The following is a 17,854-nucleotide window of genomic DNA, read 5'->3' on the forward strand; positions in this document are numbered from 1 at the left end:
TATATATCTGCAATGAAAGGAAACTAAACCAGGTGTGACAGCTCATACCTGTAATTCTACCTAGCATTTGGGAGGCTGAGGCAGGAGGACTGACCTAAATTCAAGGCCAGCCTGGGCCACAGAGTAAGACAAGAAGTATGGAATTTTCTTATTTTATTATTTTAGGTGTATGTGTGCTTTGTCTGCATGTATGTCTATGCACTGCATACATACACTGCATACAAAGAAAAAACTTTAAAGCAATAAGATATTAATTTCTCACATACACTCCCAAACAGGGTCTCAAATATCTCAAGCAGCCTCAAACTTTCTATGTAGCCTCAGTTGGCTTTGAACTCCTGAGCTTTCTACCTGAGCCAGCCTGGAGAGAGCTGGGATCACAGGTAGAAACCAACGCATTTGATTGTAAGTTTTTACTTGTAAAATGGACAAAGATTTCACAAAACAAGAGAGCAAATTAGAATCCCTCATGCTTGCATGGCCCATTCACACACACGCCGCTGGAAGCAGTTTGAATCAGCATAAAAAGTCTTTATAATTTTCAATTTGCACTCCCATTGGCTCAGCAGGTTCAGGTGTTTGTCCTAAATAAGTATTTGCAGCAAGTGTGGTGGTTACCGGCCTATAATCCCAGCTCTTTCCAGGCTGGCTCAGGAGGACATAGAGCTCCGGAGGTGGAATGTGGTAGCTTGTGCCTGTGAAGGATGCAGGGTCAATGGCCCCATGCCTCGGGTGAGCTGAGATCCACCCCCACCCCCGCTTTTATCCCTTTTATTTTTACATCACTTCAATGAACTCTGATCTAACAAAGGAGGATCATGGTTTTGAGGCTGACTTGGACTACACAGAGGGTTTGAGGTCTCAACTTTATGAGGCCTATATGAGGTTGAAAAATAAAGTTTGTGTGAGTACCTAAAGCTGTATTTGGAGATCTTCAGCACTAAACCATAAGACACTGGAAACCACTGAAACATTCAACAGGGATCAGGCAAACCACATGAAGGATAACAAGGCTGATTTATTTATCCCAACAAACAGTCTATTGTAAGCATCACATGCAAGGTAGTTTTCTTTCTTCTTCTTTGCAGTCAGAGGACTCACACCTAGGGCCTTGAACAGGCTAAGAAACACTCATTCTATGAGTTATCTTCCCACTCCAAAGACAGTGTCACACCTAACTCAAGTGATCTTGAGTTCACTAGCCTCCTGGTTCTGCTTCCTAGTTCTGAAATTTCAGGTGAACCAATAAACTAAGCTAACATTTCATTTCCATGCAAAAAATAACACATATGAAGTTGCTGGTAATTTTTGAGGCTTTTTTATTTGTTTTGAGACAGGGTCTTAATTCTGTAGCTCTAGCTGCCCTGGAACTTGCTATGTAAAATGGCCTGGTCTTTATATTAGAGATCTGCCTACCTCTGCCTTCAGAGTGCTGGGATTAAAAACAGACTTTATTAGCCTGGCCCTGTTTGTTTGTATGTTTTGGTTTTGTTTTTTAATCTCATTACAAGTTAAGTTCCTTGAGGGTAGGGGCCATAGCTTTACAAGAGTTTTGTATTGACAAGGCCTAGAGTATGCCTGGCATATTAGATATTTTACTCAAAACTTCTTTAAGCAGCGGTTCTCAAACCTGTGAGTCTTGATCCCTTTAGCAAGCCTTTGGCACACATTTACATTACAGCTCATAGCAGTAGCAACACTACAGTTATGAAGTAGCAATGAAAATTTTATGGTTGGGGTCACCACAACATGAGGAGCTGTAATAAAGGATTGCAGCATTAGGAAGGTAGAGAATCCCTGCTTTAAAGACATAACCTATTGCTAGATGCGATATCTGAGAGGGTAACACATAAGATGAGAAAAACCAGACATTTCTCTGCCAAAGCCACAGCACATAATCAAAAGTTAGTAAGGGAAGTGGCGTAGCTTTAGGGACTGAAACAGAGTTTAGCGAAAGCAGTAATGGAGAGGCAGAACAGTACAAGGTAGAAATCCCAAAATCCTTAGCTTTTTAAGACCCAGAGCTAAAGATGTCTTTGGATAGGTTTGGAGACAGCCTTTACAGCTCCCTTAGCTCTGGCTACATCAAATTACCTGTGATTTCCTTAAAGTACTGAGAGAACTGCTCAGCTGGTAAAGCACTGAAGGTCTGAGTTACCTGTGTGAAGGTAGGAGAGAACTACAACGGTCCACAAGCCCAGACACACACAGTAAAACGAACATATATGGCTTCTCATTCCACACGGTAGACTTCCATTAGGAAGCGTGCTCAGGTGCTTCTTGTTCAAGTGCTGACCTGTATTTTGTGATTTCTCTTATGATTTTATTTGGCTTGTTCAACTTCCAACAAAAGTCTAAGCCAGAGGCCCCATGGTTAAGAACATGTATTACTCTTCACAACTAACTGCTCAGAAGCTGGAGAGTTCAGAGTTTAAAGCCAGCTTTGGCTATAAAGAGTACCGGGCTAGTCTGGGCTATATGTGACAAGACCTTTGTCTCAAAAACAAGGCTAGGTAGGGTAGAGAGATGGCTTATCAGTTTAAAGCACTGGCTGCTTTTGCAGAGGCCCCAGGTTCAATTCTTAGCACCCACGTGGTGACTCACAATTCTCTGTACCTCCAATTACAAGGAGCCAACTCCCTATTCCAACCCCCACCGGAACTAGGTATACATTGGGTGCACAGACACACATGTAGACAGAACACTCAGATACAAAGAATAAATAAAAAATTTAAAAAGTCAAACAAGAAAACCAAATAATAAAATATGTGATTCTAAGTTATCTGGAATGGTCAAATTCATAGAGTTCATGCCTCTGCTTCCTTGGCGGCACACACACACACACACACGATTGAAAGTAAATCTTTATAAAATATGTGTACTCTTTTTCAAGCTTGCACCTCTACTTCTTTGACATGTCTATAGTGTTAGACTGAATAAGAAAAACATTCACTTTGTCCGTTGAAAGCTTAAGATTCAACTTTGCCAACTATAGATGTTGATTCACTAACTGGAAATAAAAATGGTCAGAAGATTAAACAGTAAGCTAAAGCAATTAATTTTGGTTTCTGCTACTACTCTGCAGCCACACTGGAAGACTAAAGGGTCCATGACCCTCAGTTTGCATGAGGCATTCTAAATGTTTCTCTGTTTGATGCAGTCCCAGGTTCCCTCCGCCCAAGTCTTCAGTGCCAGAAGGATCTGAAGCTTGGGCTCGTCCAAAAACCTGACAGAAGTGCGCACGGGATCCAAAGCCTGCAAGGCTGGTCTAGGGACTAGGCCCGCCTTGCTCAGCATTTCTTGCCCGCAAGGCTTAGAGCTAAGGAGCTGCAGAAAATTAGACTCCTAGGACTGGGTTTCACTGGCCCCTTCAACACAGCGCCTAAAGCGCCTAAAGCACTCGTCCCGGGCTTACAGCTCTCCACCTCAAGACTTCCGCGCTCTAGAAGATTCTACGAGGCTCTGGAACCGGGGCTTGAGTCCACCCCCACAAGGCCCTTGGGCACAGCCACTCCCCGCCCCCGCGCCGTTGCCCAGGTAACCGAGGGGCGGTGGCAGCGGCGAGGGGCGGGACTTCCGGCAAGTGACGCGCCGGGGCTCGGCTACAAAAGAGGTCGGCTGCGGCGGGCCGGGCGGAACTTTCCAGAACGCTCGGTGGGTGGTGGAGGAGCAGTGTCTGGCCGAGCTGCTGTGCTACGCTCCTCTTTCCGCTTTCCGGCGCCGGCCCGCTCACCGGTGAGTCTCAGCCTTTGGGCCTGCCTCGGTCGCGGCGTGCGGCCTGGACACCAGGCAGCCGGGGGAGCCGCAGCCGGAGGCGGTTGGTCCCGCGTGGGCGGGGTCTGCGGGTTCCCTGAGCCAGGCTCGGTCTTCGGAAGGCTGCCGGGAATGCCCGGCGCCCTGCCCGCCCGCACGCCACGAGGCGGCCCAAGGCCCAAGCCAATTCGCCTCCCGCCTCAGACTTCTCGGTGCGCACCCCCGCGCTCCGCCGCCCGGGCCGGGTGGGCTGCGCTGCGCACGCGCGGAGCGAGGCAGGGGTGAGGGGCTGCGGGAGGAGCCGGGCGGAGGCTGCGGCTTGCGCTTCTCCTGGCTCTCCTCCCTCTCTTTGTTGAGCTCCGGCCTTCCCCCTCCGCCTTTTCGATCAGGGTGGGAGGGAGAAAGGAAGGAAGCCTTAACGGTCGGCGCCAGGTGCCGGGGAAACCCAGAGGGCGAGTCAGCTTCGCAGGCCTGAGGGTCGAGAGTGGGTAAGCTAAGGGCGAGCAGGATGGCGACGGGGCTCGGGCACCTGCTCCCTGGAGCTGGTCTCATAAGCCACTCCTCCACCCCCGGGTGTCCAGTGTCTTTTTCCGGCGAGTGTATGGCCTTTATCAGATGTACAAAGGCAGTGGTAATGTACTAACCAGTGGACGGAACCTATCAGTGCTGCTTTGGGTTACTAGCAAAACCTCTGGGGAAAGGAAACCGGAAGAAGCCCAGTAATTAATGTGTTAGTTCAGTCGAGTAGGAACCAGCTGCTAGACAGGCTTTCCTTCGAATTCCCTGAAATTTCTATTTAATCTATCACATCAGGAATTTTTACCTTTTAAGACGCTTAGGGAAGGCTGTATTAATATGAGATAAAGGCAAAAGAACAGATTGCTTTAGTTCTGGTAGTTAAAAACTACCAGTTAAGAGCCAGTCATGATACACACCTTTGATTCCAGGGCTCAGGAGGCAGAAGCAGATGGATCTTTTGTACAAAAGTTTAAAGCTGGTTTAAAATTACCATTTTCTGATTTCAGGCTGTAAAAAATGGTGAAAGAAACCACTTACTATGATGTTTTGGGGGTCAAACCCAATGCCACCCAGGAAGAATTGAAAAAGGCATATAGAAAATTGGCCTTGAAGTACCACCCTGATAAGAATCCAAATGAAGGAGAAAAGGTAAGTGCACTGGTAAACAGCTCAGCAGTGTTGCCACGTGTATATCTTTCTGCAGGTTAGTGCCTGAAAGTCTATACAGTAGTTGTGCTTTATAACAGTTGTTTCTAATGGGATATTCTTTCTGAAACAGTTTAAACAGATTTCTCAAGCTTATGAAGTTCTTGCTGATTCCAAAAAAAGAGAATTATATGATAAAGGAGGCGAGCAGGCGATTAAAGAGGGCGGAGCAGGTGGTGGTTTTGGCTCGCCCATGGATATCTTTGATATGTTCTTTGGAGGAGGAGGAAGAATGCAAAGAGAAAGGAGAGGTAAGAAAAATCTAGCTTACCTGCAGCAGAATAAAGTAGCTGCTGATGAAAGACAGACTTGAGAATTTATTTAAATGCTTGTTGACACGTTGGTATGATGTTACACTCTGTCCATGAACTGTCTCTGACTTCTGGTGTCATTTATAATTGAGATTTTATGTAATCAAAAATATAGCTAAGCCGAAAAGCAGATATAATCAACTTCATAGATTCTCAAACAGTAGGGAGTAACAAAGTGTAATAATTTAGGTTTCTAAGCCCTTTCGTATCTTGGATAAATAATATCACCTGCTCTTAGAACCCAGTGGTAAGAGCAGTGGCCTTTTTCTCTTAAAAATGTGTTGAAGTTGAGAAACCTTGTCAACCAAAGACTGAAAACAGCTCATTGTCTCTGGATAGCCTGCTGCCTGATTACTCTTGCTCCAGTTTTACTAGATCAACTTAATGCATTTAATGTTTGACCAAAAGAAGTTATTTATGGGAAGTCAGCATTGGAGGTTAAAATAGCACTTTGTTCTCAATATAGTTAATACAAACTAACGAGTAGGCACAGTTCTAGAAAAAATAGGCAGGACATTAAATTTCACTTTGTCCTTTTAAAAGTTTAAGAAGACATAAGAATTTACTTGTGGGTCTTAGAAGTTTCTCAGTGGTTCAGAACATTTGCCATTCCTTTCAGAAGATCCAGATTTTGTTTCCCAACATAACACATTAGATAGCTGGCTCACTACTGCCTGAAACTCCAGCTCCAGGGGACCAGACAGCCTCTTCTTCTGGACTCTTGGTTTTCACATAAACACATATCCACACAAATAAAATAAAAACCTATAATTCTAATCAACCTGCTAAACCGTAAGATGGTATATGCTACAGAAAAGTTACAACTAATCTTTTTGGCTTAGATCAGTTTGAGGGGTTTTTGTTAACTGTTGCTGCTTTGGAAAATGTATTTGGTCAGTTTCCAGAAGCTTTATTTTTCCCTTCTTGTACTCTGTATAAAGTTGAGAAAGCTCTTTCAACTTGTGAGAACCTACTTGCTTACATGTTCTCTTTATAATAAAAACAGTGAAGCAGGATGTAGTGACACTTTTAACACCTCATAAAGAGTAAATTTTTCTTTACCTGTGATAGTCAGAAAAGATTGGAACTTTATGTAATAATCGGGCAATGCTGCTGATGGCGGATAAAGTCCTAGTGGAAGGATCACTAGCTAGGAACTTATTAACTGACGAAGGGTGAGTTCATTTCTGTAGCCTGGTTTGTCCTTATGTGATCTCAACCACTCTACTTCCTGTTGTAGTTAATTATATGTGGTGATCTTTTGTCACTAGCCAGATGTGGGTCTTTAAGTTGAAATTGAAATTAATTTGGAGGGAAAAGATTCTCTCCAGCTGTAGTAGCCACCACACTTAAAATTCTAGTTAGTAATTGTGACTAGTGATATGCAGTATTGTACATATAAAATGGGTCCATCATTACAGAAAGTTCTGTTGGACAATATTATAACAAAAGGTCTGGAAAATTTGAGATACCAGTGCTAGCCTAGCAGTAAAAACTATTGAAACAGAAGTAGAAATTGCTATTTCAATAGTGTCTCAATATTGGCTTCTCCGGCCAATCTTGATTAGAAAGAATTTACTGTGCTAAAGAATGTTTGGATTAAGTAACTACCCGTGTTGCTTAATAATGCCGAATAAGTAGAACCTTCAAAGGGATACATGCTTTGCATTGTGAAATGTGCCTGAATGTTGAGTGACTTTTAAGGGTAGTATTTTAATTGCTGGGTTTTTAGATTTGTTGTGTATATAAGTACACTGTAGCTGTCTTCAGACACACCAGAAGAGGGCATCAGACCCCATTATAGATGGTTGTGAGCCACCATGTGGTTGCTGGGAATTGAACTCGGGTCCTCTGGAAGAGCCATTGGCACTCTTAACCACTGAGCCATCTCTCCAGCCCCCAATTGCTGGATTTCTAAGAGTGCCTCTTGCGTTCTTAGGCAGATGAACTGCTCACATAATTTTCTTCATCTATGATTAGATTAGTTTGAGAATCAAGTGATTGGGTGAATGTTGTATATGAGTATAGCTCAAAAAGATATATAGCATGAGGCTGGTCTTCCATTATCCTTTGTCATTTTTATAGTGCTTTCACCAAAGAAACATTACAGATGGGTGTTTAATGAGCAGTGTTTTATTCTAGGTAAAAATGTTGTTCATCAGCTCTCAGTGACCTTAGAAGATTTATATAATGGTGCAACAAGAAAACTGGCTCTGCAAAAGAATGTGATTTGTGACAAATGTGAAGGTAAGGGTTCTTAAGTGTTGGGTGGTTGTTAGTTAGGTTGATGATGTTTTTTGAGAATAGGTCTTTGTAGATGTAAGCTAGCCTTGCATCTTTTCAACTTTCTGAGCACGAGGATTACACTAGGTCCCCATGTCTAACTTCCTTGATAAAATTAGAATGCTGTGCTAAACAGCTGGATATTCTACCGAGAGAAACGTAATAGCTTTGCTGTGACATTTTCATGTCTGAATATAATTTTCATCATTGCTCTCTTCTCCAACTCCTTTTCCTTACTGTTCCTCTGTATACCTGTGGTTTGATGGCCCGTGAATGAGGGATTGTTCCCAAAAGGACAGGCACCACAATCAGTGGCTACATTTAGAAGAAAATGTCTTTTCAGGGATGAGACCTTGTCATCAGCCCCTCCCTTTATGACAAGATGTTGATGGGCCCAATCCTGTGTAGATCCTAAGTAACAATTTAAAAACAACAACAACACTTTGTACATTTATATGCATGTTGTGTTTGTGTGGGAGGTCAGAAAACAACTTGTAGTAATTAGGTCTTTTTTTTTCTTCAACCATGCATGCATTAAAAATCAAACTGGAGTGGCAAATGTTTTTCAAACTGATCTCTCAGTAGCACCAAATTAACATCTTTTTAAAACTAAGTTTTGTTTTTCATATTTTCTGTTATTGTTGGTTGCCTGGGTTTTTTTAAGACCAGTTTCATCTAGGCTGGCCTCTTTTTTTTTTTTTTGGTTTTTTGAGACAGGGTTTCTCTGCATAGTCCTGGCTGTCCTGGAACTCACTCTGTAGACCAGGCTGGCCTCGAACTCAGAAATCCGCCTGTCACTGCCTCCCAAGTGCTGGGATCAAAGGCGTGCGCCACCACCGCCCGGCTAGGCTGGCCTCTTAACTAAAATTCCTCTCCAATTCCTGAGTGCCTCCTGGTGTTGAATGTACAGAGTATATACTACTCTACAGTGTTTTGGCTACTTTTTTTTTTTTTTTAAAAAAGGATGGTCCTGTTCCCAGGCGTAGTAGTCCGTGTTAGATCTCGTATGAGGTCAGCAAAACCTTGTCTCAATAAAGAGAAATTGTGCTGTGGGAACACATGATGTAAGATTGTGGTCTTGGAGTTACTGCCCATCTCACTGTTCTGAAAGTGAAATTCAGGAATCTTACCATTAGGACTGCCTACTTTGAGCTGACTAAAAAGGCTTAACACTCCACTGCCTCACACACACCTGTCCCTTGTTTTGCCTTCCTGTGTGTTTCTCTCTCTACTGCTGCATGCTGTACCTGTGGAAGCCAGAAGGAGGCTATCAGATAGATCCCCCTGGAACTAGAGTTAAAAAGAAGGGTTGTGAGTCACCATGTGGGTGCTGGGGTTCAACCCCAACCCCTCTGGAAAAGCAGCCAATCTTAATGTTTTAATCAGTGAGCCAGTTCTCTACTAGGCCTGACCCTTCCCTTATATCTCCTCTTCTGAGTGCATGCTCTGACATCCTTGGGCACCTTTTCATATCTAAAGACACACCTTCCTTCACCCCAGTCCCCAACATACTCAGCTCCTTTTGCTGACCATGTGTCTCATTTAAACAGTACTCAAACAATAGGCTTCTCAGCCTCCTTTAGGCAACTGCTGAGATTCATAGCTTGCCTGCCTTGTTTATTTGCTTTTTCTCTCAAACTTTCAAAGAAGAATATTAATTTATCTGACTTGTACATTTTAGGATATCTGTCCATAAGGCCTTAAATACTAAGGAGTTAGACTCTTAATTACTACTAAGTTAACGTATAAGTTTCTTTTAAAACTGTCTAGGCCGAGGTGGTAAGAAAGGAGCAGTAGAGTGCTGTCCCAACTGCCGGGGGACAGGCATGCAGATAAGGATTCATCAGATTGGACCAGGAATGGTTCAGCAAATTCAGTCAGTGTGCATGGAGTGCCAGGGTCATGGAGAACGCATCAGTCCTAAAGACAGATGTAAAAGCTGCAATGGAAGAAAGATAGTTCGGGAGAAGAAAATTTTAGAAGTTCATATTGATAAAGGTGAGTACTGATCCACTCTAATCTAAATCATGTTTTTTATTCTGAAAATTTCATTCATAGTGTGTAATGTATTTTGGTGATTTTTTTTTTTCAACCTCATTACCTTTTGTGCCGCTTCCTTTTAAATTCTTTTTCAGATTTATCATTTTGTGATAGAGATGTTTGTGATAAACTGTTTAATTAGGATTGCTTATATGAATGAGGATTGTTTACAACATGTACAATTTAACAGTGGCTACAGGATTTAAGAAAAAGACTCCCTGCCAGTAACATCAACTGCCAGTAATACTTCCAGTGGGGGTGTGGCCTAATGAACATGCCATTTATAATTTCTTTTTAATTTATATTTTTAAAACTCTTGTAATTTCTTTTTTCTTTTATTGAGATATGGTTTTTTTTTTTTCTTTCTGTATTGCCAAGGCTAACCTCAAGCCCTGTCCTTTTTGACCAGAAAACTTGCTTCTTGTTTGAGATACAGTGGGACTCCTGCAGATAAAAGTTGCCATGAACTCCTGGTCCTCCTGCTTTTACCTCCTATGTGTTGGGATTACAGATACGAAGTAGTGTAGTTCACTCACATTGGAATTAAGAGCATAGTAAGTCAGTCTACCAGTGGTGGTGTGCACCTTTAGTTTCAGTGCTTAGGAGGCAGAGGCAGGCAGATCTGTGAGTTTAAAGTCAGCCTGGTCTACAGAGGGAGTTCCAAGACAGCCAGGGCTATACATCAACAGGGTTTCAGTGTATAGCCCAAACTGCTTCTGCTGTACTGTGATCATAAGCCTGCTCTCCAAACTTGCGCCCTGGGCTCAGCAAATAACACCTATTAATGGCTGTGTCACTGGGGTCTGTGGCCAGGTTCAGTGAAACAGAAGGACATCTGAACAAGTGGTTATAGCGCATGCAGTCTCGCACACGCACACACGATTAAATCTTTACTAAAAGTTGTGAGCTAGCATTAGAAGCCAGTAAGAATCTCAGTAAGTAACATAGCCCTTTTAAACATTTGCTTCATTGGAAAATATTCAAGTGTTTTCTATATGTGCCACATGTGCTAAGACAGTATCCAATAGTAAACATTTTGGAAATGAGGTAGGGGATGGGTTGAGACTGGCTGGCCTTGAACTCAGAAGTCCTGCCTTTCCTCCTGAGTGCTGGAATTAAAGACTAAAGGTCTTTATCATTACCAGGATAACTTTTCTTTTTTTTTAATTAGTCCAGGCTAGTAGAAACCAAACCTAGGGTCTTGGCATGTACTGTGTAACTAATCTACCTATGGCAGAAGATTTTGAGTTTTTATTTTATTTTTTTAAACAGAATAACAGATACAGAGAAGATGAGTAGAGAGTAAAGGAAGTTTCCAAGGGAAAAAAATCTGGATTTTAAAACCTATAGTTTTCTTACTAGAAATACTGCTGATATAACAGAAAAAAAGTCAGTTGACACTGTAGCTTAATGGTAGTAATTACAGATTATTATACAATCAGAATAGTTAACTGGTTATAGTGTTTGCCAGTTGTTAATTTGCTTCTGAGTATTTTTAATCCTCAGCTGCTTGAATGAAATAAGTCTGTGGGAAAGTTGGGTCTACAGCTAAGTAGGTAATATTTCTGAGATTGAAGCCTGATTCTGTAGAAAGGTGTCTCATCTACTGTGTTAACAGCTTGCTTCAGCACCAAACTAGACTAAATAGTCTTTTTTTTTTTTTTTTTGTCTGTCATCCACAAAGATATGTACGTCCTGGAAGATATACATGCTGAGGTCAGGACATTTTGAAGCAATGATACTGAGGATTGAGCCCAATGCCTTGGCATAATGCTGTACCACTGAACTCTGCATCTGCAGACCACTTCTGTATTTTAGTAGATGTTATGATGCTTAGTATCTGGCCTCTCTGATATCAGTAAAAGTACAAACTTGATCTGTGTTTAGGCATGAAAGATGGTCAGAAGATAACATTCCATGGTGAAGGAGACCAAGAACCAGGACTGGAGCCAGGAGATATTATCATTGTGTTAGATCAGAAGGACCATGCTGTTTTTACAAGGTAAAGACTTGATCACTCTTCCAAACTGACTTATTTGGCTGAATTTTAGTTTGAATGAGTGAGCTTTTTCTTCACTCTTAGAACACAGGTATTTATAACAAACTGCGTGCAGTGTGTTTTATAAAAGCTCATAGGTCTGTTTCAGTTGTAAATGGCTAGAAATAGAATCAAGAAATTTCCCCCCTTTCATTTTCGAGACAGGGTTTCTCTGTGGAGCCCTGGCTGTCCTGGAACTCACTCTGTAGACCAGGCTGGCCTCAAACTCAGAAATCCACCTGCCTCTGCCTCCCAAGTGCTGGGATCAAAGGCGTGCGCCACCACTGCCCAGCAAGAATTTTTTTTTTTTTTTTGTCTTACAAGTAAATTGTTGACTAGATTTTTTTGTGAGCATAGGTGGAGCAGCTGGAGAAAGCTATATAGAAAACCCTGCTCCCCTTCAATCTCTGGATAGTCAATTCAAAAAAGGATAATGCCTTTCATCAGTTGCCCATTCTTGATTCCTACAGAGTTGTTTTATGTGTAAATATCCAAACTATCTTAAGAAACTAAAATTTTGGACTGTTAAATATATGTCTTAAAGCACAATTTCCAAACTGGACATGAAGGTAGGTTGGGGGGGACAGTGTGTGGAAGGAACTTGTTTAGGAAAGGATATTTCACAGGTGTTTATTCTGTATTGGAAAACTGTACATGTGAGGGAATATTAACTTTAAAAAATGAGCCAGGCAGTGGTGGCACACACATTTCATCCCAGCCCTTGAGAGACAGCAGGTTGGATCTCTTGAGTTTGACGACAGCCAGAACTGTTAAACAAAGAAACCCTATCTCAAAAAACAAAATGCAATACTAGGCACCGTACTAAATACATATACCAAAAAGATCTTTACTTTCCCTTACAAATGCTCGTAATTGGTCTAAATAATCGAAGATCTAGCCCAAGTTGGTTTTGATTTACACTGATTCCTATATTACAATTTGTATTTTGTTTGTGTGTTTTATTTTTCTCCCCTCTGAAGAAACCGGATATAAGATTAGACAAAAACAACTTGGGAAGAATGTGTGAAAAGAACACTTGTTTTAAGACCAAAGCAGGCTTTGATCTTCTTTGCCTGTGGTTACTACCTCCCAAGTACTAGCAGTTATAAGTCTACACCATAGTCCAGCTGTGTCCTAAGGATTTTGAAGCCTTGTTCAGCAAATAGCTGGCTGATCCCAAAATAATTTGTAAATCTCAGCATTTAGTTTGGTTTTCAGAGTAGTGAAAAAGTTTGCCTGTTGTGGTACGTGTGTAATCATTTGGAAGATGTAACTGTGCCTTATTTGTATTGCTGTAGGCGAGGAGAAGACCTTTTCATGTGTATGGACATACAGCTGGTTGAAGCATTGTGTGGCTTCCAAAAGCCAATATCTACACTTGACAACCGAACCATAGTCATCACCTCTCATCCAGGTATAATAACTAGATGAACCTGTTCCCCTGCTTTGCATTTTTCTTGTCTTCTGATAACTAAAAAAAATTAATAATAGGTGTTGAGGAAAGTGTCTTGATTTCCTTCCTTGGTTATATATCCTTAGGGCTGAGATGAAGTTATAGGGCCTTGGGTGAATATTGGTTACCTCTTGGGAAAGCCGTAAATGAAAGCAACAGGGCTATTGGACTCAGGGGTTTTCTGTTTTACATTTGTTTTTTTCTTTGCCTTATACAAATGAGACCATACCTAAGAAAGAATTTGGCTTCAATGTCTTTAGGTCAGATTGTCAAGCATGGGGATATAAAATGTGTGCTAAATGAAGGCATGCCAATATATCGTCGTCCATATGAAAAGGGACGTCTAATCATTGAGTTTAAGGTAAGCTGTAATTCTCAAGAACATTGAGAATGGTTAGCTTATTAAAATCTAATACAGACCAAGCAAATGCATTTAAAATCTCCCTTTATCCAGTTAAAAGTGGAACACCAAATGGCTTTCTTTTAAAACTGTGGGTTACTGTGGGTTACAAGTGGTACTGTGACAGTTAATTTCTGTTAGCGCCTAGCCTGGGTGTGGTGCTTGCCTATAATCTAGCACTTGAAAGGTAGAATGAGGGGTGGGGATCAATTTGGTTAGGCAGTGGTGGCCCACACCGTTAATCCCAGTGCTTGTGAGGCAGAGGTACTTGGATCTCTTGAGTTTGAGGCCAGCCAGGTCTACAGAGCAAGTTCCAGTACACAGAAGTACACAGAAAAATCCTATCTCAAAATAGAAAAAAGCCATCTTTGGCTACATAATGAGTCCAGGTGGTTCTAAGACAGATTTGCAAAGTAAAGAAATGGTAATTATGTGCTTTTCTGGGGGAAAATAATAGTATAAAATAATTTAAATAATTTAAATCTCTAATTTCTCTTTTACAGGTAAACTTTCCTGAAAATGGCTTTCTCTCTCCTGATAAACTCTCTTTGCTGGAAAAACTCCTTCCTGAAAGGAAGGAAGTAGAAGAGACTGATGAAATGGATCAGGTAGAACTGGTGGACTTTGATCCAAATCAGGAAAGACGGCGTCATTACAATGGAGAAGCGTATGAGGATGATGAACATCACCCCAGAGGTGGCGTTCAGTGTCAGACCTCTTAATGGGGCAGTCATTCTTTGACATTCTGTATGCAGTAGTGAATGTGGGAAGGACTGTAATCATAATATGCTCACTACTTGGCTATTGTTTTTGTTTTAATATTCAACTATAGTAGTGTTTTAAAAGTTAAATGAAGAATAAACACAAATATAAAAGCTCTGACTTTGCCCTGTATGTATGATGACTTCAATGTTCAAGATGAAAATGAATACTTGTAAAAACTAGTTTAAAAAGTTCCTAGCATCTGTTAGGCCATATCTTGTGTAACTGATAATAGCTGTGTACATTAGACTGACGTGCTAGGTATGTGTTGTATGACCCTTAATTGTTAAGCTATGGGATTAAAATTCTGTATTTAACTGGTAATCAAAAGAAAATTAGTTACATGTCGGTCTGTCTAGTTGTATGAAGTGAACTAATTGTGATGCCTTTGCATTGTATTGCCTCAGCCATTACTAGAAGGTGGCATAATACATTTCGCCTGTATTATTAGTGATAGAAATGATAAATTCCTAAAGAAGTTTATCATAAGCTACTGCTTAAGTAAGGGCTTGCTCTTCTAGATTGCATACCCTTCTGCTGTGCCATTTTAAATTTTATATATATATATAAACAGAAAACCTCACCTTTTTCCCCTTCTCAAACCATGATAAGCCCTTGCTTGGGTGTAGTGACTGACTTCCAAAGCCCAAGTAACTTACAAATTAAAGTGATGAGATCTGTATGTGGAGAGGTGATTTGCATGTGTAATCCAGGAAAGGTGTTCGTTTTACAGGCTTTCTATTTGACTTAGGCACCAACATAACTGCAATTTAATGTTGGTAGTATAGCAAATTATGAATAGATTTGTTGTATGTTTTGAAGTCACATGCTTACATGCTTAAATCTGGATATCAGAATTTAAGCAGTTACTGAAATGTATGACTGTCTAATATACTGATTACAAAGTGTTTCCAGTGTGTCACTGCAGGCCTTTTGTTCTTAGTTCATCAAAGCATCATGGGCTTTTATGATTTTTTTTTTTTGGTTATTTCTATGTTCCTGAAATATGCAAATGCTTATTAATATATATGGGTGAGGAGTAAAGGTATAGGCCCAAATCAGAAAAGGGAACTGCAACCAACTTGGATGAGAATATGTGGTCGTCTGTCACATCTTTTTCTAGTCAGGAATTTAAAAGCATTTCTAATCTGAAAGTAGACTGAAGTTTCCTTCATGGGGAGAACATTTGAGTTAGCCAAATACCATGGTGAGAGTTCAATGGTTAGTACTGACTGAGAGAACCCAGGTTCAGTTTCATTCCAAGCAGGTCTGTCTCTAACGTGAGTGCCAGAGAATCAAAAACCCACTCAGGCATAAGGCACACAGAAAACTTATACTTGCACACAAAAGGGTTCCCAAGCCTTCAGTAAGTTACTGGTTTTCATTTTAAGCTGTGAATGGAACTGCCTAGGAATGGTTTTATTTTAATGTGCTTTGGTGTGTGTCAGATACCCTTGAACCAAGTTATAGTTGTAAGCTGCAATGTTGGTGCTGGGAACTGAACCCATCTCTTCAGAAAAGTAGCCAGGGCTCTGAATCATCTGTCCAGCCCTTTACCTAGAGAAACTCTGATCTGGTCTCATCCTATTGGGATTTAGGTTCAACTGGGCTGTTATGTAGTAGCCTTAAGTATGAAGATGATCTAATAACAGGGGTAGAATTGTATCACCTGTATTATAGTGCCTGTAGTCCCAACATTTAGGAGGCTGGGGGAAGGGTAAGGCATGGGATTAGTATTGGGTCAGTCTGCCATCAAGCAGTATTTCTGGTGATAGTGTTCCAATTTTAGAAACCTCGGATTTTAGCACTAAAAAACCTGTCAGGCCAGACAGTTGCCTGAGCTGGTAAAAGCATAACCCTGGTTAAATGTAGTGTGTTGTGGCTCTTTTTTTGGGGGGGGGGGGGGTCAAGACAAGGTACCCCTAGGCTTACCTGGACCTCAGATTTGCTTCCCATGTGCTGGGATTAAAGGCATGCATCACTTCTGGGTTGCTGTTCAACGTTTTAAACTTAAACCAGGAAAACATATGTCACCTTCAACATACTGTTAAACTTTTCAGATATAAGATGCTAACATGCTATACAGCTTTAGCATTTAAGGTGAGACCTTTGGGAAGAGTAAAAAAATTTACTTAAAAGACAATATAAAATGCTGTATATGAAAATATGCTTGCTGAATGGGTCTCAGTAGTTTGTGTAGGTCTGGGGTGAGACCTGAAAATGTCTCAAATTACTAGGTAAGTCAAGAGACTGGAATCTAGCTGCTTTCTATTCATTAATATGGTCAGCTTTGAACCTAGAAGAAAACTGCAGGATTCAAAAACTAGCAATGAAGAGAAAATACTTATTACACCGTTGGCGTTTCTGGAAAACACCCTGAAACACATGATTGTCAATGAAGTAGGGGATAGGACACTTTTAACACCAGGATTGTCTGGTAGGCCACACAGAGATTACCTCCCCTGAACCTGACTTTATAAGGAAGTCCCAGACACTGACCTTCCATTAGTCCCTACTACAGGGCCCTTAACACCTTTGGCTTTGGGGGGTTGCCAAATTAAAAACTAGCACCACTAAATGTTACCAATCTGTACAAGGTCCTACCCTTTATGTCCACATATAAGGAGGCTCTTACTTGATACCCTCAATGGGGAGTGGGTGCCAGGGATTGGCATCAGTTTCAATGCTGCCTTAGCCCAGGAGGGCTATTCAGGAAGGGTCTCTCAGCTCAGAATGCTAGCTATGTGGGGCTCAAGAAAAGTCAGTCTCAGGCTGGAGAGATGGCTCAGCGGTTAAGAGCACTGACTGCTCTTCCAGAGGTCCTGAGTTCAAATCCCAGCAACCACATGGTGGCTCACAACCACCCATAATGAGATTTGATGCCCTCTTCTGGTGTATCTGTATATACTCATAAATAAAATAAATCTTAAAAAAAAAAAAAGTCAGCCTTATAGGTTCCTTCCAAATATCACTGAAGGATGAACAAGGTGGTCTTCTAAGACTGTTTCCCAAGTATGGTGGTACATACTTATAATACCAGCCACTAAAAACACTACTAGTTTGTCCCATATATAGCTTACTGGTATACCACATTGTCGTCGTTTTGAGACAAGATCTTAAATGCAGCCCTAGCTGGTCTCAAAACTGCCTCAATTTTGCAGGTGCTGCTATTACAGGAATATGCCTAGCTTGGCACACTGACTCTTAGGGCTGCCCCTAAGAGTCTGTACTCTCCCTATACAGCCCAGATTAATCTTAAACTCTTTTTTCCTTTTTGTGTTTCAAGACCAGTTACTCTGTTAATAGCCTGGCTATCCTTATTTGTAGACCAGGCTGGCCTTGAACTTTCTAGAGAGCTACCTTGAAATTTTAGTCCTCCTGTCTCCACCTCCCACCTGCCAATCAAACCAAAGCATGTATGCAATTGAGAGATAGCTACAGCCCCAGCCCTCAATGTAAAATTTGGTAATGACTTTCTCAATAAAAAGCCTAGGAGAAGGCTAAGTGATTAAGAGCATTGACTGCTCTTCCAAAGGTTCCAAGTTCAAATCCTAGCAATCACAACCATCTGTAATGGGATCCAATGCCCT

The 17,854-nt window shown here is 41.4% G+C and overlaps 1 protein-coding gene across 1 annotated transcript; it reads left to right on the forward strand.

Moving 5' to 3' along the window:
- The first annotated feature begins 3,623 nt into the window (after positions 1 to 3,623).
- Positions 3,624 to 15,174, forward strand: Dnaja1 (DnaJ heat shock protein family (Hsp40) member A1). Its single transcript, XM_028779048.1, has 9 exons — positions 3,624 to 3,735; positions 4,779 to 4,920; positions 5,051 to 5,228; positions 7,431 to 7,535; positions 9,342 to 9,569; positions 11,499 to 11,613; positions 12,948 to 13,063; positions 13,363 to 13,463; positions 14,006 to 15,174. The coding sequence occupies exons 2-9, from the start codon at positions 4,789 to 4,791 to the stop codon at positions 14,222 to 14,224; spliced, it is 1,194 nt and encodes a 397-aa protein (XP_028634881.1). The 5' UTR covers positions 3,624 to 3,735; positions 4,779 to 4,788; the 3' UTR covers positions 14,225 to 15,174.
- Positions 15,175 to 17,854: the final 2,680 nt, after the last annotated feature.

Source organism: Grammomys surdaster, unplaced genomic scaffold (genome assembly GCF_004785775.1).
Source record: "Grammomys surdaster isolate TR1022 unplaced genomic scaffold, NIH_TR_1.0 344, whole genome shotgun sequence".
Classification (NCBI taxonomy): domain Eukaryota; kingdom Metazoa; phylum Chordata; class Mammalia; order Rodentia; family Muridae; genus Grammomys; species Grammomys surdaster.

What these genes read in the sequence shown, in the direction of transcription:
- Dnaja1 (XM_028779048.1), top strand. Translation starts at nt 4,789, where the DNA reads ATGGTGAAAGAAACCACTTACTATGATGTTTTGGGGGTCAAACCCAAT. An exon ending in ATCCAAATGAAGGAGAAAAG is followed by an intron (nt 4,921 to 5,050) that starts GTAAGTGCACTG and finishes TTTCTGAAACAG; the next exon opens with TTTAAACAGATTTCTCAAGC. An exon ending in AGTCATCACCTCTCATCCAG is followed by an intron (nt 13,064 to 13,362) that starts GTATAATAACTA and finishes CAATGTCTTTAG; the next exon opens with GTCAGATTGTCAAGCATGGG.